This window comes from Lithobates pipiens, unplaced genomic scaffold (assembly GCF_037356315.1).
Source record: "Lithobates pipiens isolate NorthernLeopardFrog02 unplaced genomic scaffold, aLitPip1_a1.2 Scaffold_23, whole genome shotgun sequence".
Taxonomy (NCBI): Eukaryota; Metazoa; Chordata; class Amphibia; order Anura; family Ranidae; genus Lithobates; species Lithobates pipiens.
Window position 1 is genome coordinate 17,204,725 of NW_027507785.1, and position 26,518 is coordinate 17,231,242.

Below are 26,518 nucleotides of genomic sequence, written 5' to 3' on the forward strand. Positions count from 1 at the left end.
TGTGGGTGACGCTTGAGGGAGATACCACCGCAAAAGCCTTGAGGAGTTCACGGGATTCGGAATCAGTGCATTAGAGAATCCAGTGAGAGACTAGGAGCTCAAGGGGCTGAAGAGCTACAAGTGGACATTGTAGTGAAGCTGAGAGAACTGTTGAACTTTGCGTTAGGAGCGGTTAAATACTGTTGCCATAGATGACAACAAACCTGCACATGCAGAAGTAGTGGCACCTTGCTGGGGCCTTTCCCTGTACGGCTGTATTCCTAATGATGTTGGAGTCTGCCTATTGAAATTGCAACCACTTAAGGGTGTCCTGTCCCTTACCCTCTTTCCCTTGCGAAATATTAAAAAGGACTGTTAAAAGAAATAAAACCTCTTTTGCATTCAAGAAGTGTCTGGCGCCCAATGACTTTCACCATCTTTGCACCCACTATGCCTCACAACCCACTACATATTGAAGGATGTCAGTGGCCTGTGGCCTCAAAAGGTTCTTATTAGACTACACTGCTAGATTCTGCTACACTAGGAAATGTGTACTTCTCAGAGATCTTGCCTATGAAAACAGAATGTTGGTGGTCAGGCCCAGGTGGAAGCCCAAGCCTAATGCTGCGTACACACGACCAGAATTTTTGACAGCAAAGGTCCGACGGAACGAGTCCGTCGGACAATTCGATCTTGTGTAGGCTCCATCGGACCTTTGCTTGCCAAAAATCCAGCGGACTTTAGAAATAGAACATGTTTTACATTTATTTCCACCGGAACTCCGCCGGACCGAGAAATCCGTTCGTGTGTATGCTGGTTCCGACGGACAAAAACCAACGCTAGGGCAGCTATTGGCTACTGGCTATGAACTTCCTTATGCTAGTCCAGTCGTACGTCATCACATTCAAATCTGTCGGACTTTGATGCGATTGTGTGTGGCCAAGTCCGTTCATTCGGAAAGTCTGTCGGACCTAGTCCCTCGAAAAGTCTAGTCGTGTGTACGCGGCATAAGGCTGTGTAAGGGGCCTCAAAATTTCTGATGGTTGTCCCGACTGTACAAACTACAGAACTTACATGTACTGCACAGAACCAGCCCTGGTGTCTTCTCTTGCCCTGGCTAACCAGAACACACATACTCCAGACCATACAAAGTTGGTACCAAGCTACTACAGTCTTCAGAGGCTATAAAGTTACATAGTTAGTAAGGTTGAATAAAGACACCAGTCCATCCAGTTCAACCTGAGTGAGTGTCTACAATTTTCCCCATCCCTGTACATCAATCATCCATATCGGTCCCTACCCTCAAGGAGCCCACAATCCAAGGTCCCCGTACACTAGGGCCAATTTTGGACAGAAGCCAATTAACCTACCTGCATGTCTTTGAAGTGTGGGAGGAAATCAAAGTACCCGGAGGAAACCCACGCAGGCACAGGGAGAACATGCAAACTCCAGGCAGGTAGTGTCATGGTTCGGATTCGAACCAGCGACCCTTTTTACTGCTAGGCGAGAGCGCTAACCACTACACCACTGTGCCGCTATAAGATGCAGTAAAATAATTTTAGTCCACTTACTCTGTCTCCAGAGCCAGCCGCTCTTCACTACAGCCATCTCCAACCGCAGGATCGTCTGCAAGAGGAACAGAGATTAGATCTACATGAAGCCAGACACAATTCATGGTAAAGATTAACTGGGGGAAAACAATAAATCCAGCAGTCTTCATGCGACTAGTTTGCCACCTTAAAGAGAACCAGTGTTTCGTTCATGCAATTTTCAATTTAAACCATATAAATGTTTAATAAAATCCAGCCTGGAATATAAGCCTTCCCCACCACCCTTTGCTGTATTGCCAAGCTTGTTGAAGAATCCTCAGCAATGAACAGTCCTGGTAGTGTAAGATATAAGGTCCCACGCTACGCGCCAATGTCATTATGTGGAATGCAGTAGTGACACCAGTACATGAGGACCTGCCTACATTCTGGGGATGGAGCAAAAATCAGATAAGTGGGCACTAGATCCTTGCTATATAATGGGTGGGACTACCAGAAAAGGGAATTTTAAACAGCTGAATGAAGTATTTCTTTAAATATTTCTACCCAGTACAAAAAAAATAAAAAAATAAAATAAAAAAAATAAAAATGTACACACCACACATACTCCATCTTACAAGTGTGTGTACACCCCTCACATTTTTGTAAATATTTTATTCTATCTTTTCATGTAACAACACTGAAGAAATGACACTTTGCTACAATGTAAAGTAGTGAGTGTACAGCTTGTATAACAGTGTAAATTTGACGGCCCGAATGATCGCTACAGGGCGGTTGCTTAACTCTGCGAGGCCGTCATATGACGTCCTCCCAGAATTCCGCTCTCGCGCACCCCCTGGGGCACGCACTCGAGAGCATCCCTGACCGCGGCTGTTTGCCACGTGATCACTCCGTCAAATTACGGAGTGATCACTTGTAAACAAACCGGCATCATGTTATGACGCCGGTTCCTCCATCCCCTCTCTGTACTGATCGGTACAGTGGAGGGCAGAGATCGGTGTCAGCAGCACTGTGGGCTGGATCTGCAGTGCCCACAAAGCTGCTCACTGACAATTAACACCTCAATTCCCTGGAATACCCAGCAATGCCCCGCCAATACTCTGCCATAAATTGCCATACCCAGCAATACCCGGTGATACTCTGCAATAACCAGCCATGCTCGGCTGTACTTGGCCTCTGTATGTTGCCAGGCTGGGGGAAGTCACACACGTGTTATCGCTGTACTCAGGAGGAGTAGGAGAATCCATTTTGGGTATGTACATGTTATGTGTTAGAAATATTGTATAAAATGGATAACTTTTGTGTTTAATTAAAAAAATAAAAAATAAAATGGGAGGGAAGAGCATTTTAACCACTTCCCGCCCACAGGCCGTCATATGACGTCCTTGACTTTGTGCGGGGATATCTGAATGAAGGGTGTAGCTACAGGCATCATTCAGATATCAGCTTTTTTAGTCGGCGATTCACTACACTATAAGAACAATCATAGCGGCTGTTCCTCTGCTTGATCGTTCTTACAGGAGGCGAGAGGGGACGTCCCCCTCCCGGTGCTTCTACCGACTCGCCAATACGATCAAAGCCAGTATCTTTTTTTATTTTATTTCAGGCTTCCCAGCCTAGAGGTGAGATGCGGGGTCTTATTGACCCCATATCTCAATGTAAAGAGGACCTGTTATGCCATATTCCTATTACAAGGGATGTTTACATTCCTTGTAATAGGAATAAAAGTGAACAAAAAAAAATTTATTTTTTGGGAAAAAATAAAAAAAAAATAAAAGTGTCAAACTAAAATAAAGTAAAATGAATAAAAAAAAAAAAAAAAAAAATAATAATAATTTAAAGCGCCCCTGTCCCCACATGCAGAAGCAAACGCATACGCAAGTCCCGTCCACATATGAAAACGGTGTTCAAACCACATATGTGAGGTATCACTGTAAACGTCAGAGTAAGAGCGATAATTCTGGCCCTAGACCTCCTCTAAACTCAAAACATGTAACTAGTAAAAAAAAAATTTAAAGCGTTGTCTATGGGGATTTTTAAGTAGCGACGTTTGGCACCATTCCACGAGCGTGTGCAATTTTGAAGGGTAACATGTTAGGTATCTATTTACTCAGCGCAACATCATCTTTCACATCTCACACATGTGGTATCGCCGTACTCGGGAGTAATAGCAGAATGTGTTTTGGGGTGTAATTTGTGGTATGAATATGCTGTGTGTGAGAAATAACCTGATAATATGACAATTTTATGAAAATAAATAAACTTGATTTTGCAAAGAATTGTGGGAGAAAAAAAAAAAAAAAAAAGATATCACAACTTCAAAAACTCATCATGCCTCCTACTAAATACCTTGGAATGTCTTCTTTCCAAGAAGGGATCATATGGGGGTATTTGTACTTTTCTGGCATGTTAGGGTCTCAAGAAATGAGATAGGCCGTCAGTACTTCAGGTGTGATCAATTTTATTGGCACCATAGCTTGTGGACTCTATCTGCTAAATTTTATAACAGAAACAAAATAATTTTTTTTTATTATTATTTATTTATTTGCGGTCTTTTCTTTTATAGCATAAAAAAAAAAAAACACAGCTGTGATTAAATACCACCAAAAGAAAGCTCCATTTGTGTGAAAAAAATACAAAAATTTCATATGGGTACAGTGTTGCATGACTAATTGTCATTCAAAATGTGAGAGCACCGAAAGCTGAAAATTGGTCTGCTTATTAAGGGTGTTTAAGTGCCCAGTGATCAAGTGGTTAAAACAACTCAACACACAGCCATTATTGTCTAAACCACTGGCAACAAAAGCGAATACACCCCTTACGTGAAAATTTACAAATTGGGCCCAAAGGATCAATATTTTGTGTGACCACCATTATTTTCCAGCACTGCCTTAACTCCATTGGGCATGGAGTTCACCGATAGCTACTGGAGTCCTCTTCCACTCCTCCATGATGACATCACAGAGCTGGTGGATGTTGGAGACCTTGCGCTCCTCCACCTTCCGTTTGAGGATGCCCCACAGATGCTCAATAGGGTTTAGGTCTGGAGACATGCTTGGCCAGTCCATCACCTTTACCCTCAGATTCTTTAGCAAGGCAGTGGTCATCTTGGAGGTGTGTTTGGGGTCGTTACCATGTTGGAATACTGCCCTGCGGCCCAGTCTCTAAAGGTAGGAGATCATGCTCTGCTTCAGTATGTCACAGTAAATGTTGGCATTCATGGTTCCCTCAATGATCTGTAGCTCCCCAGTGCCGGCAGCACTCATGCAGCCCCAGACCATGACACTCCCACCACCATGCTTGGCTGTAGGCAAGACACACTTGCCTTTGTCCTCCTCACCTGGTTGCCGCCACACACGCTTGTCACCATCTGACACCAAATAAGTTTATCTTGGTCTCATCAGAGCACAGGACATGGTTCCAGTAATCCATGTCCTTAGTCTGCTTGTCTTCAGCAAACTGTTTGGGGGCTCTCTTGTGCATCATCTTTAGAAGAGGCTTCCTTCTGGGACGATAGCCATGCAGACCAATTTGATACAGTGTGCGGCGTATGGTCTGAGCACTGACAGGCTGAACCCCACCCCTTCATCCTGTGCAGCAATGCTGACAGCACTCATACATCTATTTACCAAAGACAACCTCTGGATACAACGCTGAGCACGTGACCTCAACTTCTTTGGTCAACCATGACGAGGCCTGTTCCGAGTGGAACCTGTCCTGTTAAACTGTTGTATATAGTCTTGGCCACCGTGCTGCAGCTCAGTTTTAGGGTCTTAGCAATCTTCTTATAGCCTAGTCCATCTTTATGTAGGGCAACTCAGCCTATGGATTGGACAATAAATGAGCACCAACAGTAGACAAAGGTTGTCCCTTTGCTCTTCTCCCCTATATGCACGTTCATAAGTTTGATTGCCCTTCTCCCTTGCTGATACAGCATAAGAGGAGGGAGGAAAAAAAAAAAAAAAAAAAAAAAAAAAACACCCTTCTTTCCGAACAGACTCAGCACTCTGCTAATTATTAAAATTTGTAGAAATTGACATCTGATATTGTAGCTGTAGGGAAGCTAATTCACTTTCATGGCAATGCGATCAGGGTCAGCGTTCATTGTCGCTCTGAGTGTTTTTTATAATGACAAGAAATTGAATTTGATTAACTTTGATCTAACAGCAAAGTTATTTAATATACCACAAGCATCCATGCGCTGTTAACATAATGGGATTGGCGGTCTAGATATTGGCAAACTACATATCCCAGCACACCACGTCAGCAACTTTGCAGCTGGTTAGCTCAGACATTGGCCACAGAGGACAGAGCAGCCAAAAGGGACCCAGAACTGAATCCCAGCCAGGGCAATGAATGGGGGCTGGAAATGCTTTGGCGTTGGAATGGAGGAAAGTTTGCAAAACCTCATAGTTTACATAGTTAGTAAGGTTGAATAAAGACACCAGTCCATCCAGTTCAACCTGAGTGAGTGTGGGTGTCTGCACTTGTCCCCATTACTGTACATTGTGTCTCATTAAGATGCTCATCTATTATATTATTTAAAAAAGGTACCCATATAGCGCGATCAATTTATGCAGCGCTCCACACATCACATCAGTCCCTACCCTCAAGGAGCCCACAATCCAAAGGTCACCAACTCATAATTATATACTAGGGCCAATTTTGGACAGAAGCCAATGAATCTACCAGCATTTGGGGAGTGGGAAGAAACTGGAGTACCCGGAGGAAACCCACGCAGGCACACTCCAGGCAGGTAGTGTCGTGGTTGGGATTTGAATCAGCGACCCTTTTTACTGCTAGGTGAGAGCTACCCACTTCACCACTGTGCCGCGCTTTCCTTTAAAATTATATATGGTGCCAATGAATTGAAAAATTAGGAGGAACACCGTAAATGAAACGAGAAGCTACATGCCACGTCTGCCAACTGCTAGTGGGGGGGGGGAAGAGTTCGGAAAAAAAAAAAAAGTGAACAATAATAATTATAATAATAATAATAATAATAACAACCCACAGCACTGGTGGTCAATAGCTGTCAGGAAAGTTCCAGTAGAAGACGCAGTGTTGGCCACTCTGGCGCATGCCACTTGGCGTCAGACGGCCTACTTAAACTGGAGATGCACATTGGATGCCCGTCTGATCTGCAGCTCCCTGTGACCCCTGCTCCCGTTTGCCTGCCTTGTGCGTTTTGATCTCCTGAATGACCCGGCTTGACCTTTGGACTCTCCTTGCGCTCTGCCTGCACCTGACCTCGGCCTGCCTCTGACTTGGAACCTGCCTGCTCCTCTGATAGCTCGCTGCCCGCCTGTTGACCCAGCCTGTGATCTGACCCGTTTGCCCTGCTCCAGCATCACCTGTCTGTGCATCTACCAGCCTGCCGGCTTCCTTTACAATCCACTAACCCTGGACTGTGTACGGACTGTTGGCTCCAACTTCTGGGTGTGAATATCGGGTGCTCCTGTTGCCAGCCTCTATCACATCTGGGACCCCAGAGCCGCCCTTCCAGCAACTAACCCGCCAGGCTCTCATACCACTCTGCACCCCCATGCATCCTGTCTGTTCTACCAGGGCTCATCAGTCAGGTACAAGACAACCTGACAGTGGCAGTAATATTAAACTTCCCTATTTTCACTGGTGGTCAGTGGCAGGAGTGTTAAAGCCTCCCCTCTTGCATGGTTAGAGACAGTAATCAAACCTCACCCCATCCACCTTTAAATTGCTGGTTAGTGGCATGAACCCCATATATACACTATATATTATAACACTATAACTTTTGCACAAACCAATCAATAAACACTTATTGCGATTTTTTTTTTTACCAAAAACATGAAGAATACATATTGAGGGAAAAAAAATAATTTTTTTTATATTTTTGGGGGATATTTATTATAGCAAAAAATAATGCATTTATTTTCAAAATTGGCGCAATTTTATTTTTTGGGATATTTACTATAACAAAAAGTTAAGATATTGTGGGTTTTTTTATTTTTATTTTTTTAAATTGGCGCTTTTTTTTTGTTTATAGCGCAAAAAATAAAAACTGCAGGGGTGATCAAATACCACCAAAAGAAAGCTCTATTTGTGAGGAAAAAAAAACAGTCAATTTTGTTTGGGTGGCACGGGGCCACGTCGCACAACCACGCAATTGTCAGTTAAAGCGACACAGTGCCAAATCGCAAAAAGTGCTCTGGTCAGAAAGGGGGTACATTCTTCCGTGGTTGAAGTGATTAAAGTGGAAGTAAACCCTCCTATTGTTTTTTTAGCCAAGGAAGCGGCCATCTTTGCCTCTGTTTAATCTACAACTGCCGTGATGCAGTTATGACACCAGACACTGGATGGTTTGACAGTTTTTGGTTGAGAGCACGACCAATGGGAGTGTTACACTTCCGGCACGTGTTTTATGGATGGGTTTACTTCCGCTTTAACCCTTTGATTGCCCCTTGATGTTAACCCCTTCCCTGCCAGTGGCATTAGTACAGTGAGACTGCATTTTTTTTTTATATATATATATATATATATATATATATATATATATATATATATATATATATATATATATATATATATATATATATATATATATATATATATATATATATATATATATATATATATATATATAGATTACTGTACTGGTGTCACTGGTCCACACAAAATGTAATTTTGTGTCCGATTTGTCTGCCGCAATCCCAAAAAAATAAAAATAAATAAAAAAAAAAGGAAGGGAGAAGGGGGAAGAGGCTGATTGCCACCATTACTAGTAAAAATAAAAATGCCATATAAATATCCCCCATTTTGTAGACATGATAACTTTTGCATTAACCAATTTACACTTATTGGTATTTCCGCCCCCCCCTTTCACAAAAATCAGACTACATATTGGCCTAAATGGATGAAGAGATTTTTTACGTTTTTCATTGGATGTTTTATAGCATAAGTTCTTTTTATTTATTCCTCCCCCCCCCCAAATTTTTGTGCTTTTTTTTTATAGCACAAAAAAAAAAAAAATAAAATAAAAAAAAAAAAAGGAAGAGAGAACGCAGAGGTGATCAAATACCACCAAAAGGAAGCTCTATTTGTGGAAGAAAAAATAAAATTTTCTTTGGGTACAGCGTTGCACGACTGCTCAATTGTCAGTTAAATCAATACAATACAGTGCCTTATCGCTTAAAAAAAAAAAAAAAAAAAAAAACACCCTTCCGGGGCAGAAGTGGTTAAGCGGGGTCCTCTGGTAGGGGAATCACATAGCCCAGATTTCTCTTTTTTTTTTTTTTTTTTTTTTTTATTCTGAGCTCACACTACTGCAACTCTACCAGGTGACTACTTGACAACTTGAGTCCTAATTTGATGCGACTTCCAGGGAATGCCTGGGTAACCTTCCTGTAATGTCATATCCAAATCACATAAATACATGAGACGATCAGACTTGGATGTGACTTTGATTAAAGTCTATGGGCACAAGCGGGATAGACGTCGCCGTACAGGAACCTTTTCTAAAGTCAGAGCAATTTCAGGGGTGCCAAATAAGACAGCGCTCATTGATGAACATGGAATTTCACACTTGCGGGGCGGGGGTCTCACATCCTAAATCGCAGCAGTGTGAACAGAGCCTTACGGTATGTCGGCTACAACAAAAGACCAACCATTCATGTTCCCAACAATAACAGTAAGCCACCCCCCCCCCCCCCCCTTCACACCACCACGACTTGAAAGCCACGCAATATTACGGCCGTGATTTCAGGGAATGCCTGTGTAAACTTGGTCTGTGGACCTCAAACTCACATTAAAATTTGGACCAACAAGTAGTACAGGGACTGCTTTGAAGTGGCACAGATATGAATGGTACTCATTGGAAATAAAGCGGGGATGCAACTTTGCAGTCCCAAGTCGCAGGGTAAGTCGCACAAGTGTGAAAGGGGCCTAATGGGACCTCCTTTCCATATCTGCTACTTCACATTATGGTGCCCTAAGCATTGGCTAAATGGACGCCTCCGGTGAGTACTTACCCTAAGAGGAATTGGGGGCCCCCCCGCCCCATCTGAGGTCCCCTAAATATTGAATCTATAACCAACATATGGTAACAATGAATACAAATCCCCGAGTATCACCTCCAGTGTTACAAAGTAACAAGAGCGGGATACCAAGCCTGTCACTCTCCAGCTATTGTAGAACTAAAAGCCCCAGCATGCTCACCCAGCCTGGCGCAGAGTTCAGGGCATGCTAGCTCTTGTAGTTCTGATTTATTTACAGGAATATTCAGGACCAGCGAAGAGAGGAATCACAGCCTTGTGCCCTTACCTGATCAGCCTCCTCTGTGTGTGTCTGCACTCCTCTCTCCTGCCTGGATATTTAAAGCCCAGGTAGGATTAGGAGGGGGGATGATGGGATTTGTAGTCCTCACCCTCCCCTGTGATCAGGGCCCTCTGGCAGCTCACAGACTACACCTCCCATCATGCAATGCGGACTTCTGGTGCCTTCCAGAAAAGGTGACAGCATGTTGTGTGTAAATTGCCTGATCCTCTTATGGTGAGCGTGTCACCCAGGTGCGACCAGGCGCAAAGCTGGATGGAGACGGCCGGGCCAGGGTCCAATCCATCCCCAAATTGATATCCCAGTTTTTTGGCGGAGGCTGAAAAGTATAAGCTGACCGCACACTATACAATCAGATTATACAATCTCCTTTAGATCTACCAATATCTATGCAAATAGGGTTGCCACCTCATCCCTTTAAAACCGAACAAATATTAAGGTTGATAATTAAAATCACTTGGTGCCTTATCTGCATGAAATTAGCCTCAGAACCTGTGTAATTCATGCATGTTCGGGTTTAAAGGGACGAGGTGGCAACTATACAATGGATAGAAATTGATTAGATTGTATGGGTTTGCCATAGTTTTGAAAAAAGTGTGGGGGGGGGGTGGACTTAGACCCCCTGAGCCATGATTGGCCCAAGGCACCCTGCCTTTGGCCAATGATTGATCTCTTAGCAGAGGGCGCTGGGATTGGCCAAAGCATGCAGGTCAGGTGCATGCTTTGGCCAATCATCATACAGCAATGCACTGCAATCTCGCAGTGCATTATGGGGCGTTCCACAGCGCTCAAATGTGCCGCGAACGCCCTATAATGTTCGTTCTTTGGCGAACGGGCGAACACCTGGTGTTCGAGCCAAAACCTATGTTCGGCCCGAACATCGAGCTCATCCCTAGTTGTAATGTATTTCTATTGTATTTTCGGATGCTAACTGTACTGACTAAACGAAAATCGTACGATCTGGTATCGTAGGAGGAAAATTTTCGCACTTGTCCAATCGAATAATATCGGATGAATTGCCCTGATTGGCTCTCGAAAAAGCTCTGTACTAACGAACCGATTATCGTACGATCACGTCGGAAGCGGTATTTTTCGTCCGCTTTTCGTATCGCGTGTACAGCCATTTCATCTGAGGAAAATCATGAAAACATGACCTGGTGGGGCACCTTGAGGACTGGAGTTGAGAAACGCTGATATACAGTGAGGGGGGGGGGGGAGTATTTGACCCCCTGCTGGTTTTGTACGTTTGCCTACTGACAAAGAAACTATCAATCTATAATTTTAATGGTCGGTTTATTTTAACCCCAAAAAAAACGCATTTCAAAAAAGTTATGAATTGATTTGCATTTTATGTTTTTTTATATTTTTATTAAACATTTTTCAAGTAGAGCAATAGAGGGAACAAAATAAAGAAAAGGGGGGGAGGGTAGTGGTAAACAGATACCACCAATCGGTACATAGTATTAGTTCACGTTAGTGCGAATAACAGTGGGCAAAAGATTTGCAATCAGCGTCCTAAACAATCTGTGTGTCCATGTAGATGGACGCATATAGCCGCCAAAATAGGGGAAGCAGGGCAAAAGGGGCAGCTGCCCTGGGCCCTGTCATTGTTGTGGGGCCCAAAGCAGCTGCCTCATACTTGCCAACTATCCCAGTTTACATTCCCTTGTCCCTTGAAGTTTTAGTCCTGTGCTGCTACTAATGCTGCCCAGCTCTGCCCTATTGTTGTGTACAGATGACTCACCTGCAGACCCTGTGTTTACATGTAAATACTGGCATTCATATGTAAACAGCAGTGACATGCATATGTAAATAGCTGAGGCCAACTGCATTGATATGTAAATAAAGGCAGCATTCATAGGTATATCATGCCCCCCTCTAGTGAGGAGAAGATGTGCTGGAACCTATAGCAACCAGTGAGCAGTATTACTGTACAGTAATCTCTAGCAGCCAATCAACAAGCAGAAATGTGCTGTAACCTCTAACAACTAATCAGTGAGCCTTAAGGAGTGCTGTAACCTCTAGCAACCAGTCAGTAAGCAGTAATGATATGCTGTAACCTCTGGCAACCAATCGCAATCGCTGCTTGATCTTATACAGTAAACTGATTTTAAGTCTAGCTGCTATTTATTGTATGTCTCAGAGAAGGTGGGGAGCGGAATTGGGGGGAGGGGGGCCCTAAGAAAATTTTTGCCCAGGGTCCAATCAATATTAAAGATGGCCCTGAGGGGAAGGGAGGGGGAAGGGAGAGAAGAGAAGAAAGGGGGGGGTAGGGTATGGGGGAAGGTAATGGTATACATACAGTATGTTTGTTATAATTCGTTCTTAGTGTAACTGAAATGAAATAGTTGGAAAGCCGTTCACTAGAGCGTGGTCATCAACTCACTGGGACCATATTCCCCAGTGATACTCTGGGGTTGAACATCTAGGGTTTCCCTCAGCTCAACCTCTGTTTAGCCTGTGTAATAATCTATCCGAGGTGGAATAGTGAACCCAAACATACCACAGTTTAAGGTGTTTGTCCCAGTTGTGGACAAACACCATGATACAAAATGGTTGGAAAGCCGTTCACTAGAGCGTGGTCATCAACTCACTGGGACCATATTCCCCAGTGATACTCCAGGGTTGAACATCTATGGCAGCCTTTCTCAAACTTTTCAACACTGAGGAACCCTTGAAATAGTTCTCTGGTCTCGGGGGAACCCCCTGCTAAAAATTAGAAATCTACAACTCATGATACATTAGTGTGATGGTCAGTGGGAAGAATGGTCCTCACACTTGTGGTCATTGGGAAGAATTACCTCCTTACAGATAGCTAAAAAGATCAATGGTGTCAGTGGGAACTTATCTGAGGGGCAGAAATTGCCCAATGCTGAAGGAACCCCTAGCAACCTTTGGAGGAACCCTAGGTTTCCACAGAACCCTGGTTGAGAATCACTGATGTAGGGTTTCCCTCAGCTCAACCTTTGTTTAGCCTATGTAATAATCTATCCGAGGAGGAATAGTGAACCCAAACATGCCACAGTTTAAGGTGTTTGTCCCAGTTGTGGACAAACACCATGAAACAAAATGGTTGGAAAGCCGTTCACTGGAACGTGGTCATCAACTCACTGGGACCATATTCCCCAGTGATACTCTGGGGTTTTAGGTGTTTGTCCCAGTGGTCTCCCTCTCTAGCCGGCATCTCCTCCATAAGCATGACATCATTGAGGATAGGGGGGATTACCTCTGATTTCTGGAATTTCACAATCAGCTGACAGGCTGCCGACAGAAAAAACCTGAAGAGGTTATTTTTCTGGGATCTGAATGAACCTGGGAGGATAGACAGTAGGGCCACCTTAGGGGAGAGGGCAAGAGAGTCATCATACATTTCATTATATACCTCAAATATGCTTTTCCCAAAGGGGCGAACTCGTGCACACTCCCACCAAATATGGAGATAGGTTCCTCTTCCTCTGTGACAACTCCAGTAGGTATCGGGGGTGTTGGGGAACTTTCTGTGGACCAAGACTGGATCTCTATACCATCTAGAGAGTAGTTTATAGTTCTCCTGCGCGAAGCTGGAGATCAAAGACTCATGGGTAAATGTGAAGGAGGTATGCCATTCTCCTGGAGATATTTTGGTATCTAGGTCATTGGACCACTTTTGTTTAAAGGTGGGTAGGGTGTTATGTGTGTGTGGGAGAGAATTTCTTTGTACATTAAAGATAATGCGTGTCTAGGGACCTGGGAGAGACTGCACATTTCCTCAAAGGTCGTTTTGATTTGCATTTTAATGAGTGAAATAAGTATTTGACCCCTTCGTGACATGACTTAGTACTTGGTGGCAAAACCCTTGTTGGCAATCACAGAGGTCAGACGTTTCTTGTAGTTGGCAACCAGGTTTGCACACATCTCAGGAGTAGGGATGGCCGAACTGTTCGCCCGGTGGTCATTTTGCGGCGAATTTTGCGTGTTTGCGATTCGCCCCATCGGCAGACTATTGCCGCTGTGACATATGTGTTTACAGTGTGAAAGAACTTTGACCTATGATGACACATCCATCACGGTGTACAGGACAGCTAATTGAGACATTTCAGCACATGGACAATTGGACATTCCCCCTACCTTATAAATAGACCCGATCTGGTCAGAATTTTACATTCTGTCTTATTTCAGTGTAGGGACAGGATGCTGTGTGGAGCAGGGAGAGACTGTAGTGACACAAATCGCTAGCTATTAGGTCCTCAAAAGTCCTTTTAAGGACTGGTATGATATAGGTGTAGTACAGTATATAGGGTTCAGTGCACTGCTGTGCTGGTGATTGCAGCAGCCTGTCTTTTGTCAGTGCAGAGAGGGACAGGACGCTGTGTGCAGCAGGGACAACCAGTTTAATCACTAGCTATTACTATTAGGTCCACAAAGGTCCTTTTAAGGACTGGTATAGGTGTACAGTATATAGGGTTGTACACGTATAATATACTTTCTTCCAAATATAGAAAGAATATTATACTTGACTGCTGCCCTATTCTGCAGCAGTCCTTTATCATTGAGGTACAGTCTGCAAATTACTAGCTACACGGTGCTGGTGTGGTGTCAGTGCACTCTATCACGGTGCTATTATCAGTGCTCTATATCACGGTGCTGGTGTGGTGTCAGTGCACTCTATCTCAGTGCTGGTGTCAGTGCACTCTATCTCAGTGCTGGTGTCAGTGCTCTCTATCACGGTGCTGGTGTCAGTGCTCTCTATCACGGTGCTGGTGTCAGTGCTCTATATCACGGTGCTGGTGTCAGTGCTCTATATCACGGTGCTGGTGTCAGTGCACTCTATCACGGTGCTGGTGTCAGTGCTCTTTATCACGGTGCTGGTGTCAGTGCACTCTATCACGGTGCTGGTGTCAGTGCACTCTATCACGGTGCTGGTGTCAGTGCACTCTATCACGGTGCTGGTGTCAGTGCACTCTATCACGGTGCTGGTGTCAGTGCACTCTATCACGGTGCTGGTGTCAGTGCACTCTATCACGGTGCTGGTGTCAGTGCACTCTATCACGGTGCTGGTGTCAGTGCTCTCTATCACGGTGCTGGTGTCAGTGCTCTCTATCACGGTGCTGGTGTCAGTGCTCTCTATCACGGTGCTGGTGTCAGTGCTCTCTATCATGGTGCTGGTGTCAGTGCACTCTATCACGGTGCTGGTGTCAGTGCTCTCTATCACGGTGCTGATGATCATCTCCTGCACCCTCTTCATAACCTACCCTGACCTTTCCTCTTCTCCATTGCCTTCATGCGCTCCCGAGTCCTGAATTGTCAAAATTTCACAGATAAAAAAAGAATGCTTGTCGTTGTCGATCCCAGATTCACCTCATACATGTGTTATGTCAGTGTCCATGTGGTGGGACTATGTGTGCACAGCTAGTAAGTATTTTGTGGCTGAAAATATGACCTTTAGGTTTTTAAAGTTTGCCTGCCATTGAAGTCAATGGGGCCTGTCGGGAACTTTGCGGTTCGCAAACTTTCGGCCGCGTTCGCGAAACGTCCCGTCGGAAGTTCATCCATCACTACTCAGGAGGGATTTTTTTCCCACTCCTCTTTGCAGATCCTCTCCATGTCATTAGGGTTTTAGAGGCTGACGTTTGGTAACGCGAACCTTCAGCTCCCTCCACATATTTTCTATGGGATTAAGGTCTGGAGGCTGGCTAGGCTACTAATTTGCTTCTTCTTGAGCCACTCCTTTGTGGCCTTGGCCATGTGTTTTGAGTCATTGTCATGCAGGAATACCCATGTACGACCCATTTTCCTTGCCCTGGCTGAGGGAAGGAGGTTCTCATCCAAGATTTGATGGGCCTTACATCATGGTCCCCTTCAGAGTCCTCCCCTTACATCATGGTCCCCATCAGAATTCTACCCTCTTACATCATGGTTCCCATAAGAGTTCTCCCCTTACATCATGGTCCCCATCATAATTCTACCCTCTTACATCATGGTTCCCCTCAGAGTCCTCCCCTTACATCATGGTCCCCATCATAATTCTACCCTCTTACATCATGGTCCCCATCAGAGTCCTCCCCTTGTTAAGGAATCTAATGTAAATAATTATAATCAGAAAATGTCTATTTGCTTATGTGTATACATGTTCCTTACTTATTATGTAGTATGCAGATTGACTCTCTGTTCGGAGTTTTAAAGATGGCGTCTATACCCTACATCCCACGCGTTAGAAGAATGCATTTGAGATAACAGAACCAGCTTCAACCAAACTTCAAGCATCCAGTTTCTTCATTTCTCTTGTATTGTAACCAATAAGATGTACCAATTAGACTGACATAGCAATGACGTATCTTTCTGTATAAAATATTAACACCGCCCACCAATAAATCAGTATTTAGAAGTAGCCTGAGCTGAACGTGTCTCAGAGAGTGTTTACTTCTAATGTGCATGCACATTTATACTTTTTAATTGGAAATAGCAGCAGATAACCTCAAACTAGTTTGTAGTTCTTATCCATTTCATCCTTACATCATGGTCCCCATCAGAGTCCTCCTTTCTTACATCATGATCCCCGTCAGAGTCCTCCCCTCTTACATCATGATCCCCATCAGAGTCCTCCCCTCTTACATCATGATCACCATCAGAGACCTCCCCTCTTACATCATGATCCCCATCAGAGTCCTCCCCTCTTACATCATGATCCCCATCAGAGTCCTCCCCTCTTACATCATGATCACCATCAGAGACCTCCCCTCTTACATCATGATCCCCATCAGAGTCCTCCCCTCTTACATCATGATCCCCATCAGAGTCCTCCCCTCTTACATCATGATCACCATCAGAGTCCTCCCCTCTTACATCATGATCACCATCAGAGACCTCCCCTCTTACATCATGATCCCCATCAGAGACCTCCCCTCTTACATCATGATCCCCATCAGAGTCCTCCCCTCTTACATCATGATCACCATCAGAGACCTCCCCTCTTACATCATGATCCCCATCAGAGTCCTCCCCTCTTACATCATGATCCCCATCAGAGTCCTCCCCTCTTACATCATGATCACCATCAGAGTCCTCCCCTCTTACATCATGATCACCATCAGAGACCTCCCCTCTTACATCATGATCCCCATCAGAGACCTCCCCTCTTACATCATGATCCCCATCAGAGTCCTCCCCTCTTACATCATGATCCCCATTAGAGACCTCCCCTCTTACATCATGATCCCCATCAGAGTCCTCCCCTCTTACATCATGATCACCATCAGAGTCCTCCCCTCTTACATCATGATCACCATCAGAGACCTCCCCTCTTACATCATGATCCCCATCAGAGACCTCCCCTCTTACATCATGATCCCCATCAGAGTCCTCCCCTCTTACATCATGATCCCCATTAGAGACCTCCCCTCTTACATCATGATCCCCATCAGAGACCTCCCCTCTTACATCATGATCCCCATCAGAGTCCTCCCCTCTTACATCATGATCCCCATCAGAGACCTCCCCTCTTACATCATGATCCCCATCAGAGACCTCCCCTCTTACATCATGATCCCCATCAGAGTCCTCCCCTCTTACATCATGATCCCCATCAGAGTCCTCCCCTCTTACATCATGATCCCCATCAGAGTCCTCCCCTCTTACATCATGGTCCCCATCATTAAATGGATCCACTCGGATCGCTTAGTGTCCAAAAGCTGAAGGGGGGGGGGTCAAAAAAGAGGAACTTCCCTTTTAGAGGTGAAGTTCCAATTTAATTAATGACAAAATGATAAAGTTGTTGCCGTACTAACAAGGCCTATAGTGTAAATGTAAAACTTTCTCTGGTCTATAAGGGGTATGGGGGGGCGGGGAGCTGTTCTGGTTAATGCATGGGATTGTTTTAAACAGCAGTGTAGTGGGATTAGTATACAGAGTCCTGTATGAGTGACGTTATAAATACCACATCCTGGAACTACCAGGAATCCACTTTGCTCCGTTCTGTAACAGGTACCTATTTATAGTCAGGCTGGAGATCAGAGGAGATTTATGGTGTTATCATTCTCAACTTAACTCCATGTAAGATCTGTTTACCTGGACGGCGTCCAACTGTCACCCAGCACAGTTTATGTAAAATTGCATTACACCCCGACCCAGAGGTGAAGTATGGAGGAAAGAGACATACCAGATTACTGCTACTCATATCTACATTGTACTGAAAAGGAGATGAGATTCTTGGTCTAATACCTGCAGCTCCCTCTTACATTGTAAAGTCAACCTGGACTAAGCCCATGGAGGGGAAAAGAAACAGGTTCACTTTCAATCTGACCTCCAGCCTTGTTGTACAGACTCCTCTCCTGGACTGAAATGGCTTACTCTGATTTCACTGCACACTGTGAGCTTCTCACAGTGTGAATTAGAAGCTGCAGAATCAGATATAACCCACCTCATTTCCTGGCTGCAGGACATCTTCATACCGCCTCTCCTTTTTAAGAGTGTATGCTCTACCACTCAGGGCCCTCATACTTCTTGTTAGGATCTTGTTGGGCTGTGAACATGCACAGGCTCCCCCTCACCTCCGGTCCATCATACAGCCAGATTTCCTGTGTCTACTTGCAAACAGATCTGGCCGTTAGAAGCCTGGGATATCATACTGGAAATAGCACACCTCCCAACATTTTGAGATGGGAATGAGGGACACCTACTTGCAAACGTATGTAGGTATAAGATATACCCCCATAACCACTTTCAGCCCCGGACCATTTTGCTGGCTTAACATTTTTAGGTCCTCCTAATTTTGGATCTTTCCCTCGTCTTTCTTGTACTCAGTGTATGAGTATGATTAGGGGAAAAAGCTTTTACCATCCACATAAAGGATACAACATCAATATTAACCACTTCAGCCCCGGACAATTTTGCTGGCTTAAGACCAGGGCACTTTTTGCGATTCGGCACTGCAACGCTTTAACTGACAATTGCGCGGTCGTGTGACGTGGCTCCCAAACAAAATTGACGTCCTTTTTTCCCCACAAATAGAGCTTTCTTTTGGTGGTATTTGATCACCTCTGGGTATTTTATTTTTGGCGCTATAAACAAAAATAGAGCGACAATTTTGAAAAAAACGCATTATTTTTTACTTTTTGTTATAATATCCCCCAAAAATATATAAAAAACATTTTTTCCCCTCAGTTTAGGCCGATACGTATTCTTCTACATATTTTTGGTAAAAAAAAAATCGCAATAAGCGATTATTGATTGGTTTGCGCAAAAGTTATAGTGTTTACAAAATAGGGGATAGTTTTATGGCATTTTTATTAATAATTTTTTTTTTACTAGTAATGGCGGCGATCAGCGATTTTTATTGTGACTGTGACATTATGGCGGACACATCGGACATTTTTGACACATTTTTGGGACCATTGTCATTTATACAGCAATCACTGCTATACAAATCCACTGATTCCTGTGTAAATGACACTGGCAGTGAAGGGTTTAACCAGGGGGTGGCAGTGTAGGGGTTAAGTGTTCCTGGGGGTGTGTTACTAACTGTGGGGGGCTGGGCTTTGTTAGTGAACACTGTTCTCTGCTCCAATCACATGGAGCAGAGATCAGTGTCACTTGTTGCTAAGCAGAACGGGGAGATGCTGTTTACAACGGCATCTCCTCATTCAGCCGCCCCGTGAGACGATTCGCGGGTATCCCCGCGGCGATCGAGTCCGTGGGACCCATGACCGGACTCACGGGGGTCCCTACATGGCAGGGCGGCATTTAAAACTGGATGTACCTGTACGCCAATATGCCTGCCCGTGCCATTCTGCCGACGTACATCGGCGTGCGCTGGTCGGGAAGTGCTTAAAGGAGAATTAACTAAAAAAAAGGTTCATTAACCACTTCCCTACCCACCCATAGTCATATGACACCCACAGATGGGATCTCCCATCCTGGGTGGGCGTCATATGACGTCCTCCCATTCCCGGCTGCCAAAGGGGCACGCGCCCGCGCCGTCGCTCGGGACCCAGTGCGCGTGCCCTGCAGCACCCGCGATTGCCCGGGAACACAGCAGGACCGTGGATCTATGTATGTAAACACACAGATCCACGTCCTGTCAGTGGAGAGGAGACCGATGGTGTGTTCCCAGTACAGAGGAACAACGATCGGTCTCCTCCCCTTGTGAGTCCCCTCCCCCCACAGTTAGAATCACTCCCATAGGGAACATATTAACCCCTGCAGCACCCCCTGGTGTTAACCCCTTCCCTGCCAGTCACATTTACACAGTAATCAGTGCAATTTTATAGAACCGATCGCTGTGTAAATGTGAATGGTCATAAAAATTTGTCAAAAGTGTTCGATATGTCCGTCACAATGTCGCAGTCACAAAAAAAAATCACAGATCACCGCCATTACTAGTAAAAAAAGAAAAATGCTATAAATATATCCCCTATTTTGTAGATGCTATTACTTTTAGCGCAAACCAATCTATGTACGCTTTTTTTACCAAAAATATGTAGAAGAATACGTATCGGCCTAAACTGAGGAAAAATTTGTTTTTTGTTTTTAAAAAAATTGGATATTTATTATAGCAAAAAGTAAAAAATATTGTTTTTTTTTTTTTCAAAATTGTCGGTCTTCTTTTGTTTATAGCGCGAAAAATATAAACCGCAGAGGTGATCAAATACCACCAAAAGCAAGCTCTATTTGTGGGGAAAAAAATTGTTTGGGTGCAACGTCGCACGACCGCGCAATTGTCAGTTAAATCGAAGGAAGGGGGTAAATCTACAAGGACTTTTTTTTTTATCACTACTATTCCTTTATATTGGCTTTTTAAATTGACAAATGCAGCAATTTAGAATTTGGAGGAAAGGTTTAGCACTGGGAAACACTTTTTGAAAGATAAAAAGTGCATTTTATATACAACTATATGGATTAGACCAAAATGAGGGACAAATGAGGGGGAAAGCGGGACAGAGGGACATTGTTCCAAATCAGGGACAGTTGGGAGCTATGGAAATACTACGTTGAGTTATAGAGTTTGTGGCCAACTTAGTTACAGACAGTGACCAGAGTGTTCCTTCTTGTGGAATCTGAACACATTTGCAGAATACAGATCAAGGTCTAATCCCTGTAATAACTCAGCTAAGTGAGATGCAATGATTCAGATAAGAGGTAAGTCCGTTCCCTAATGACCATATCCTGTATGTTATCCACCTGTCTCTCCTTCCTATGGAAAGCCTGCCCTAATAGCTTCTCATCCTTTGATTACTCAAACTGATGTCACCACTGAGAATATTTAAGGGTCAAGCTATCATTTTTCAACTACGTGAATGAATGGGATCAGCTTGATGTGAATAATCTTAATAATGTCCCAAAACTTTATTTGGATGTATTTTTATCATACATATTTACCCCTTATACAGTATATGCAAACTCTGCACAGTGACTGTGCTTTACTGATCTTCAAAGTAAGAGATTGATTACAAAGATTAGGCCCAATCCTTTGATCTGTGTATGAGGAGGTGAGGAGGACCTTGTTCTTTACATTTTTTTCAGTCTAATAGGGAAATGGATTTACGAGGGCCCTGCTTCTCAGAGAGTACAAGGTGGAGGGAATACGCAAGTTATTAAATCTTACAGTCTAACAAGGGGCAAGAGATAAGAGGTAATTATTCATTAGATGTCATAATATAACAGAGGACAGGAGGTGCGAGGGCATTGGTCATTAGAAGTTATAATCTATTAGGGACAGGAGGTGTAAGGGCCTTGGTCTTCTAGAATCTATTAGATCTAATAGAGGGCAGGAGGCATGAGGGCCTTGGTCCTTAATAGTTATAATCTAATAGGGGACAGGAAGTATGTTGACCTCGGTCCTTAGAAGTTATCGAGTTGGGGAGAGGAGATATGAGGGCCTGCGTCATCAGAAGTGATGATCTAATAAGGTACAGGACATAAGAGGGCCTTGGTCCTTAGAAGTTATAATCTAATAGGGGACAGAAGGTGTAAGGGCCTTGGTCCCCTAGAAGGTAAAATCTAATAGGGGGAATGAGACATGAGGGCCTTGGTCCTTAGAAGTTATAATCTTATAGGAAGACAGGAGGTACGAGGCCCTTAGCCCTTAGAAGTTATAATCTAGTAGGAGACAGGAGGTATGTGGACCTTGGTCATTAAAGTAATGATCTAATAAGGGACAGGAAGTATAGGGGTCTTGGTCCTTAGAAGTTATAATCTAATAGGGGGCAGGAGGTATGAGGGCCTTGGGCCTTAGATGTTATAATCTAAAAAGTGGCAGGAGGTATGTGGACCTTGGTCCATAGAAGTTATAATCTAATAGGAGACAGGAGGTATGTTGACCTTGATCCTTAGAAGTTATAATCTAGTAGGGGACAGGAGTTATGTGGACCTTGGTCATTAAAGTAATGATCTAATAAGGGACAGGAGGTATAAGGGCCTTGGTCCTTAGAAGTTATAATGTAATAGGGGGCAGTAGGTATGAGGGCCTTGGTTATTAGAAATAATGATCCAATAGGGGACAGGAGGTATGTGGGCCTTGGTCATCAAAAGTAATGATCTAATAAGGGACAGGGGTCATGAGGGCCATGGTTCTTAGACGTTATAATCTAATAGGGAACAGGCGGTATGGGGGCCTTGGTACTTAGAAGTGATAATCCATCGGGAAATAGGAGGTATGATGGCATTGGTCATTAAATTAATGATTTAATAAGGGACCGGAGGTATGAGGTCCTTGATCCTTAGAAGTTATAATCTATTAGGGGACAGGAGGTATAAGAGCCTTGGTCCTTATAATTTATAATTCAATAGGGAACAGGGGGCATGAGATTAATGATCAAATAAGGTACAGGACATATGTAGGCCTTGGTCATTAGAAGTTACAATATAACAGGGCACAGGAGGTGTGAGAGCCTATGTCATCAGAATTTATGATCCAATAGGGGACAGGAGGTATGTGGGCCTTGGTCATCAAAAGTAATGATCTAAAAAAACGGAGAGGAGGCATGAGGGCCTTGGTCCTAGAAGTTATAATCTAATAGGGGACAGGAGGTATGAGGGCCTTGATCATTAGAAGTTATCAATGCCCATCAGTTCAGAATATCAGTACCCATTAGTGCAGCATATCAGTGTCGCCTTATCAGTGCAGCTTATTCATGCCAGGACAGGAGGTGTAAGGGTCTTGGTCCTCTAGAAGTTAAAATCTGATAGGGGACAGGAGGTATGAGGGCCTGGGCCCTTAGAGGTTATAATCTAATAGGGGACCAGAGGTATGTGGACCTTGGTCATTAAAGTAATGATCTAATAAAAGACAGGAGGTAAAAGGGCCTTGGTCCTTAGAAGTTACAATCTAATAGGGGGGAGGAGGCATGAGGGCCTATGTCATCAGAAGTTATGATCCAATAAGGGACAAGAGGTATGTAGGCTTTGGTCATCAAAAGTAATGATCTAATAAGGGACAGTAGGCATGAAGGCCTTGGCCTTTAGAAGTTATAACCTAATAAGGGACAGGAGGTATGAGGGCCTATGTCATTAGAAGTTATAACCTAATAAGGGACAGGAGGTATGAGGGTCTTGGTCCTTAGAAGGTATAATCTAATCGGGGACAGGAGGTATGAGGGCCTTGGTCATTATTAGCTGTAATTTAATAGGGGACAGGAGGTATGAGGGACTATGTCATTAGAAGTTATAACCTAATAAGGGACAGGAGGTATGAGGGCCTTGGTCAATAAATTAATGATCTAATAAGGGACAGGAGGTATGAGGGCCTGTATGGAGTAACCAGGGAAGGCAAAAATAAGAGACCTGGAATCAGCCTTCATATTCCACATAATGTCCACTACTTCACATTCCGGAGATCCCTCTTATGTGTGATTAGAATAAATCTCCTTTATTAGAGTTTAGGAGAATTAAGTGTATGTGTGTGACTGCAAACATGTACACAGCTTATAATTAAATTGTAGACTCAAATATGTTTAAAGACCAATTATCTCAATTATGGTTACAGAATCTTGTTATGGTTTTATACAGTCATTGTTATTTTACAGTTCTGTAGCTCTCATGTTTTACTGTGCCGTAATCCCGAGTGAAACTTTGCCTCTGTAACAAAGACTGATCACTGCTGCTCTCTCTGTTAGCGCAGGGTGAGCGGTCTTGTCTCCGCCCCTTCCTGTAGTTTTCTGCAGACAGCCTGTAGTGGGTGGGGCCTGCTGGGCCCCTCCCACAGCTCTACTCCCTACACAGTCCATGTACAGCTCAGTGATGATGTCACCTCTACTTTTACAACATAATACCTGGGTTTGCAAAGGTATTTAGTACACATAAAGTGGATTTATATTCTCCGTGGCTAATGAGGAATTTATTGTTTTTGTGCCCGGAGTACAAATGTAATACTTAAAGTGGGACTAAACCTAACATCGTTGTGTGCAATCACATAGGAGTAGGTAAAGAAAGAGGGCATCCCATCGTGGTTAAATTTATTTAAGTAACAGTTTATAAAAAGCACTTTCAATAGTGCTGGGAGATAATATACACAGCTGTATTATAGTTTGTCTGGGACGCCTTGCGTTCCACAAACCAGAAACTCCAAACCGGAAAGGGACCCAGTGACGCTGTAAGCTCCCCCTATGTGTTTCGTCATGCAGACGTCATTGGGAGCGATAGCATCTTCGTACACCTCACCTCCTTTATACCGAGCGGTTGCCCAGCAATGGTACCTAACAGCGGCCATATTTGGATAAAATCAAGTGTATCAGGCTTCCGGAAAGCTATGAGTAAGCACCAGTAGTTACGGTGTGAAACATGTCAGCTGTTGATTTTGTCTTTTGCTGTATGGTTTTTAACCAATAAAGAAATCGTTGTTGAAGTGCAGCCATCCAGATTAATTGTTTTCTATATGCTATTTTGCATACTGAGCCAGCACCAATATTTGAGGAGGAGAAGATTCTTTTCCCACAGCTGTATTATAGTTTGCCTGGGACGAGTTGGGTTCCACAAACCAGAAACTCCAAACCGGAAAGGGTCCTAGTGACGCTGTAACCTTCACCCTGCGCGTTTCGTCATGCAGACGTCATCGGGAGCGGCACCATCTTCGTACACCTCACCTCCTTTATGCTGTGCGGTTGCCCAGCAATGGTACCTAACAGTAGCCATATTTGGATAAAATCAAGTGTTTCAGGCTTCCGGAAAGCTATGAGTAAGCACCAGTAGTTACGGTGTGAAACATGTCAGCTGTTGATTTCATCTTTTGCTCTATGGTTTTTAACCAATAAAGAAATCGTTGTTGGAGTGCGGCCATCCGGATTAAATCGTTTTCTATATGCTATTTTGCATACTGAGCCAGCACCATTATTTGAGGAGGAGAAGATTTTTTTGTGACCCAGACACCTGGAGCGGGTTCTTTTCCCACAGCTGTATTATAATTTGTCTGGGACGCGTTGCGTTCCACAAACCAGAAACTCCAAACCGTAAAAGGGACCTAGTGACGCTGTAACCTCCATCCTGCGCGTTTCGTCATGCAGACGTCATCGGGAGCGGCACCATCTTCGTACACCTCACCTCCTTTATGCTGTGCGGTTGCCCAGCAATGGTACCTAACAGCAGCCAAATTTTGATAAAATCAAGTGTTTCAGGCTTCCGACAGCAGTATCTCTGTTGATTGAGTTAACTAATAGCGTACACCTGACTGAGGCCATTGGTTCTCAGCCATATCTATATTAAGGCCCCCTACTGGTCAGATGAAGCTAGGCATAAAGACTGAAATTTCATCAGGGAAACCGCACACTGTAAGGCCTCATGCACACGAGACGCAGATGAAACCTCTGTCAAAAAAAAGCTGAAACGCGCGTTTAGAAACGCGCGTTTTGCCGCGTTTGCATGTCGCGTTTAGACGCGTTTAGACGCGTTTAGACGCGTTTGCGTTTAGACGCGTTTATAAAGATAACATCATGTAGACCCTCCCCAAGCTCTCAAAGCATTTTTTTTAACTATTTCTGCTATTTTGATCAGAGTGAGCAGCAGCAGCATAGAGAGCAGTTGTACACTTGCATTTGCCGTGTCACTTGCCACGGCACCTGCCACAAGTTGTGGATTGTCCACTTGCCACGTCACTTGCCACAAGTTGGGGATTGTCCACTTGCCACATCACCTGCCACGTCACCTGCCACAAATTGTGGATTGTCCACTTGCCACGTCACTTGCCACATCACCTGCCACGAGATGTGGATTGTCCACTTTCCACGTCATCTGCCATGCCACCTGCCACAAGCTGTGGATTGTCCACTTGCCACGTCACCAGCCACATCACCTGCCACAAGTTGTGGATTGTCTACTTGCCGCGTCACTTGCCACATCACCTGCCACGTCACTTGCCACATCACCTGCCACAAGTTGTGGATTGTTCACTTGCCACGTCACCTGCCACGTCACCTGCCACAAGTTGTGGATTGTCCACTTGCCACGTCACTTGCCACGTCACCTGCCACGTCACTTGCCACGTCACCTGCCACAAGTTTTGGATTGTCCACTTGCCATGTCACTTGCCACGTCAGCTGCCACGTCACTTGCCACGAGATGTGGATTGTCCACTTTCCACGTCATCTGCCATGCCACCTGCCACAAGCTGTGGATTGTCCACTTGACACGTCACCAGCCACATCACCTGCCACAAGTTGTGGATTGTCCACTTGCCACGTGACTTGCCACATCACCTGCCACGTCACTTGCCACATCAC

At 44.3% G+C, this 26,518-nt stretch overlaps 1 protein-coding gene across 1 annotated transcript in view; it reads right to left on the reverse strand.

Moving 5' to 3' along the window:
* The window catches only part of PLEKHB1 (pleckstrin homology domain containing B1), a 36,107-nt gene extending 26,162 nt beyond the window's left edge, over positions 1–9,945 (reverse strand). The window contains exons 1-2 of the mRNA XM_077451217.1: positions 9,825–9,945; positions 1,551–1,605 (exon numbers count right to left, since the gene is read on the reverse strand). Of these exons, the coding sequence (XP_077307343.1) occupies positions 1,551–1,587 (37 nt within the window). The 5' untranslated portion in view covers positions 1,588–1,605; positions 9,825–9,945. The remainder of the gene's footprint in view (positions 1–1,550; positions 1,606–9,824) is intronic.
* Positions 9,946–26,518: the final 16,573 nt, after the last annotated feature.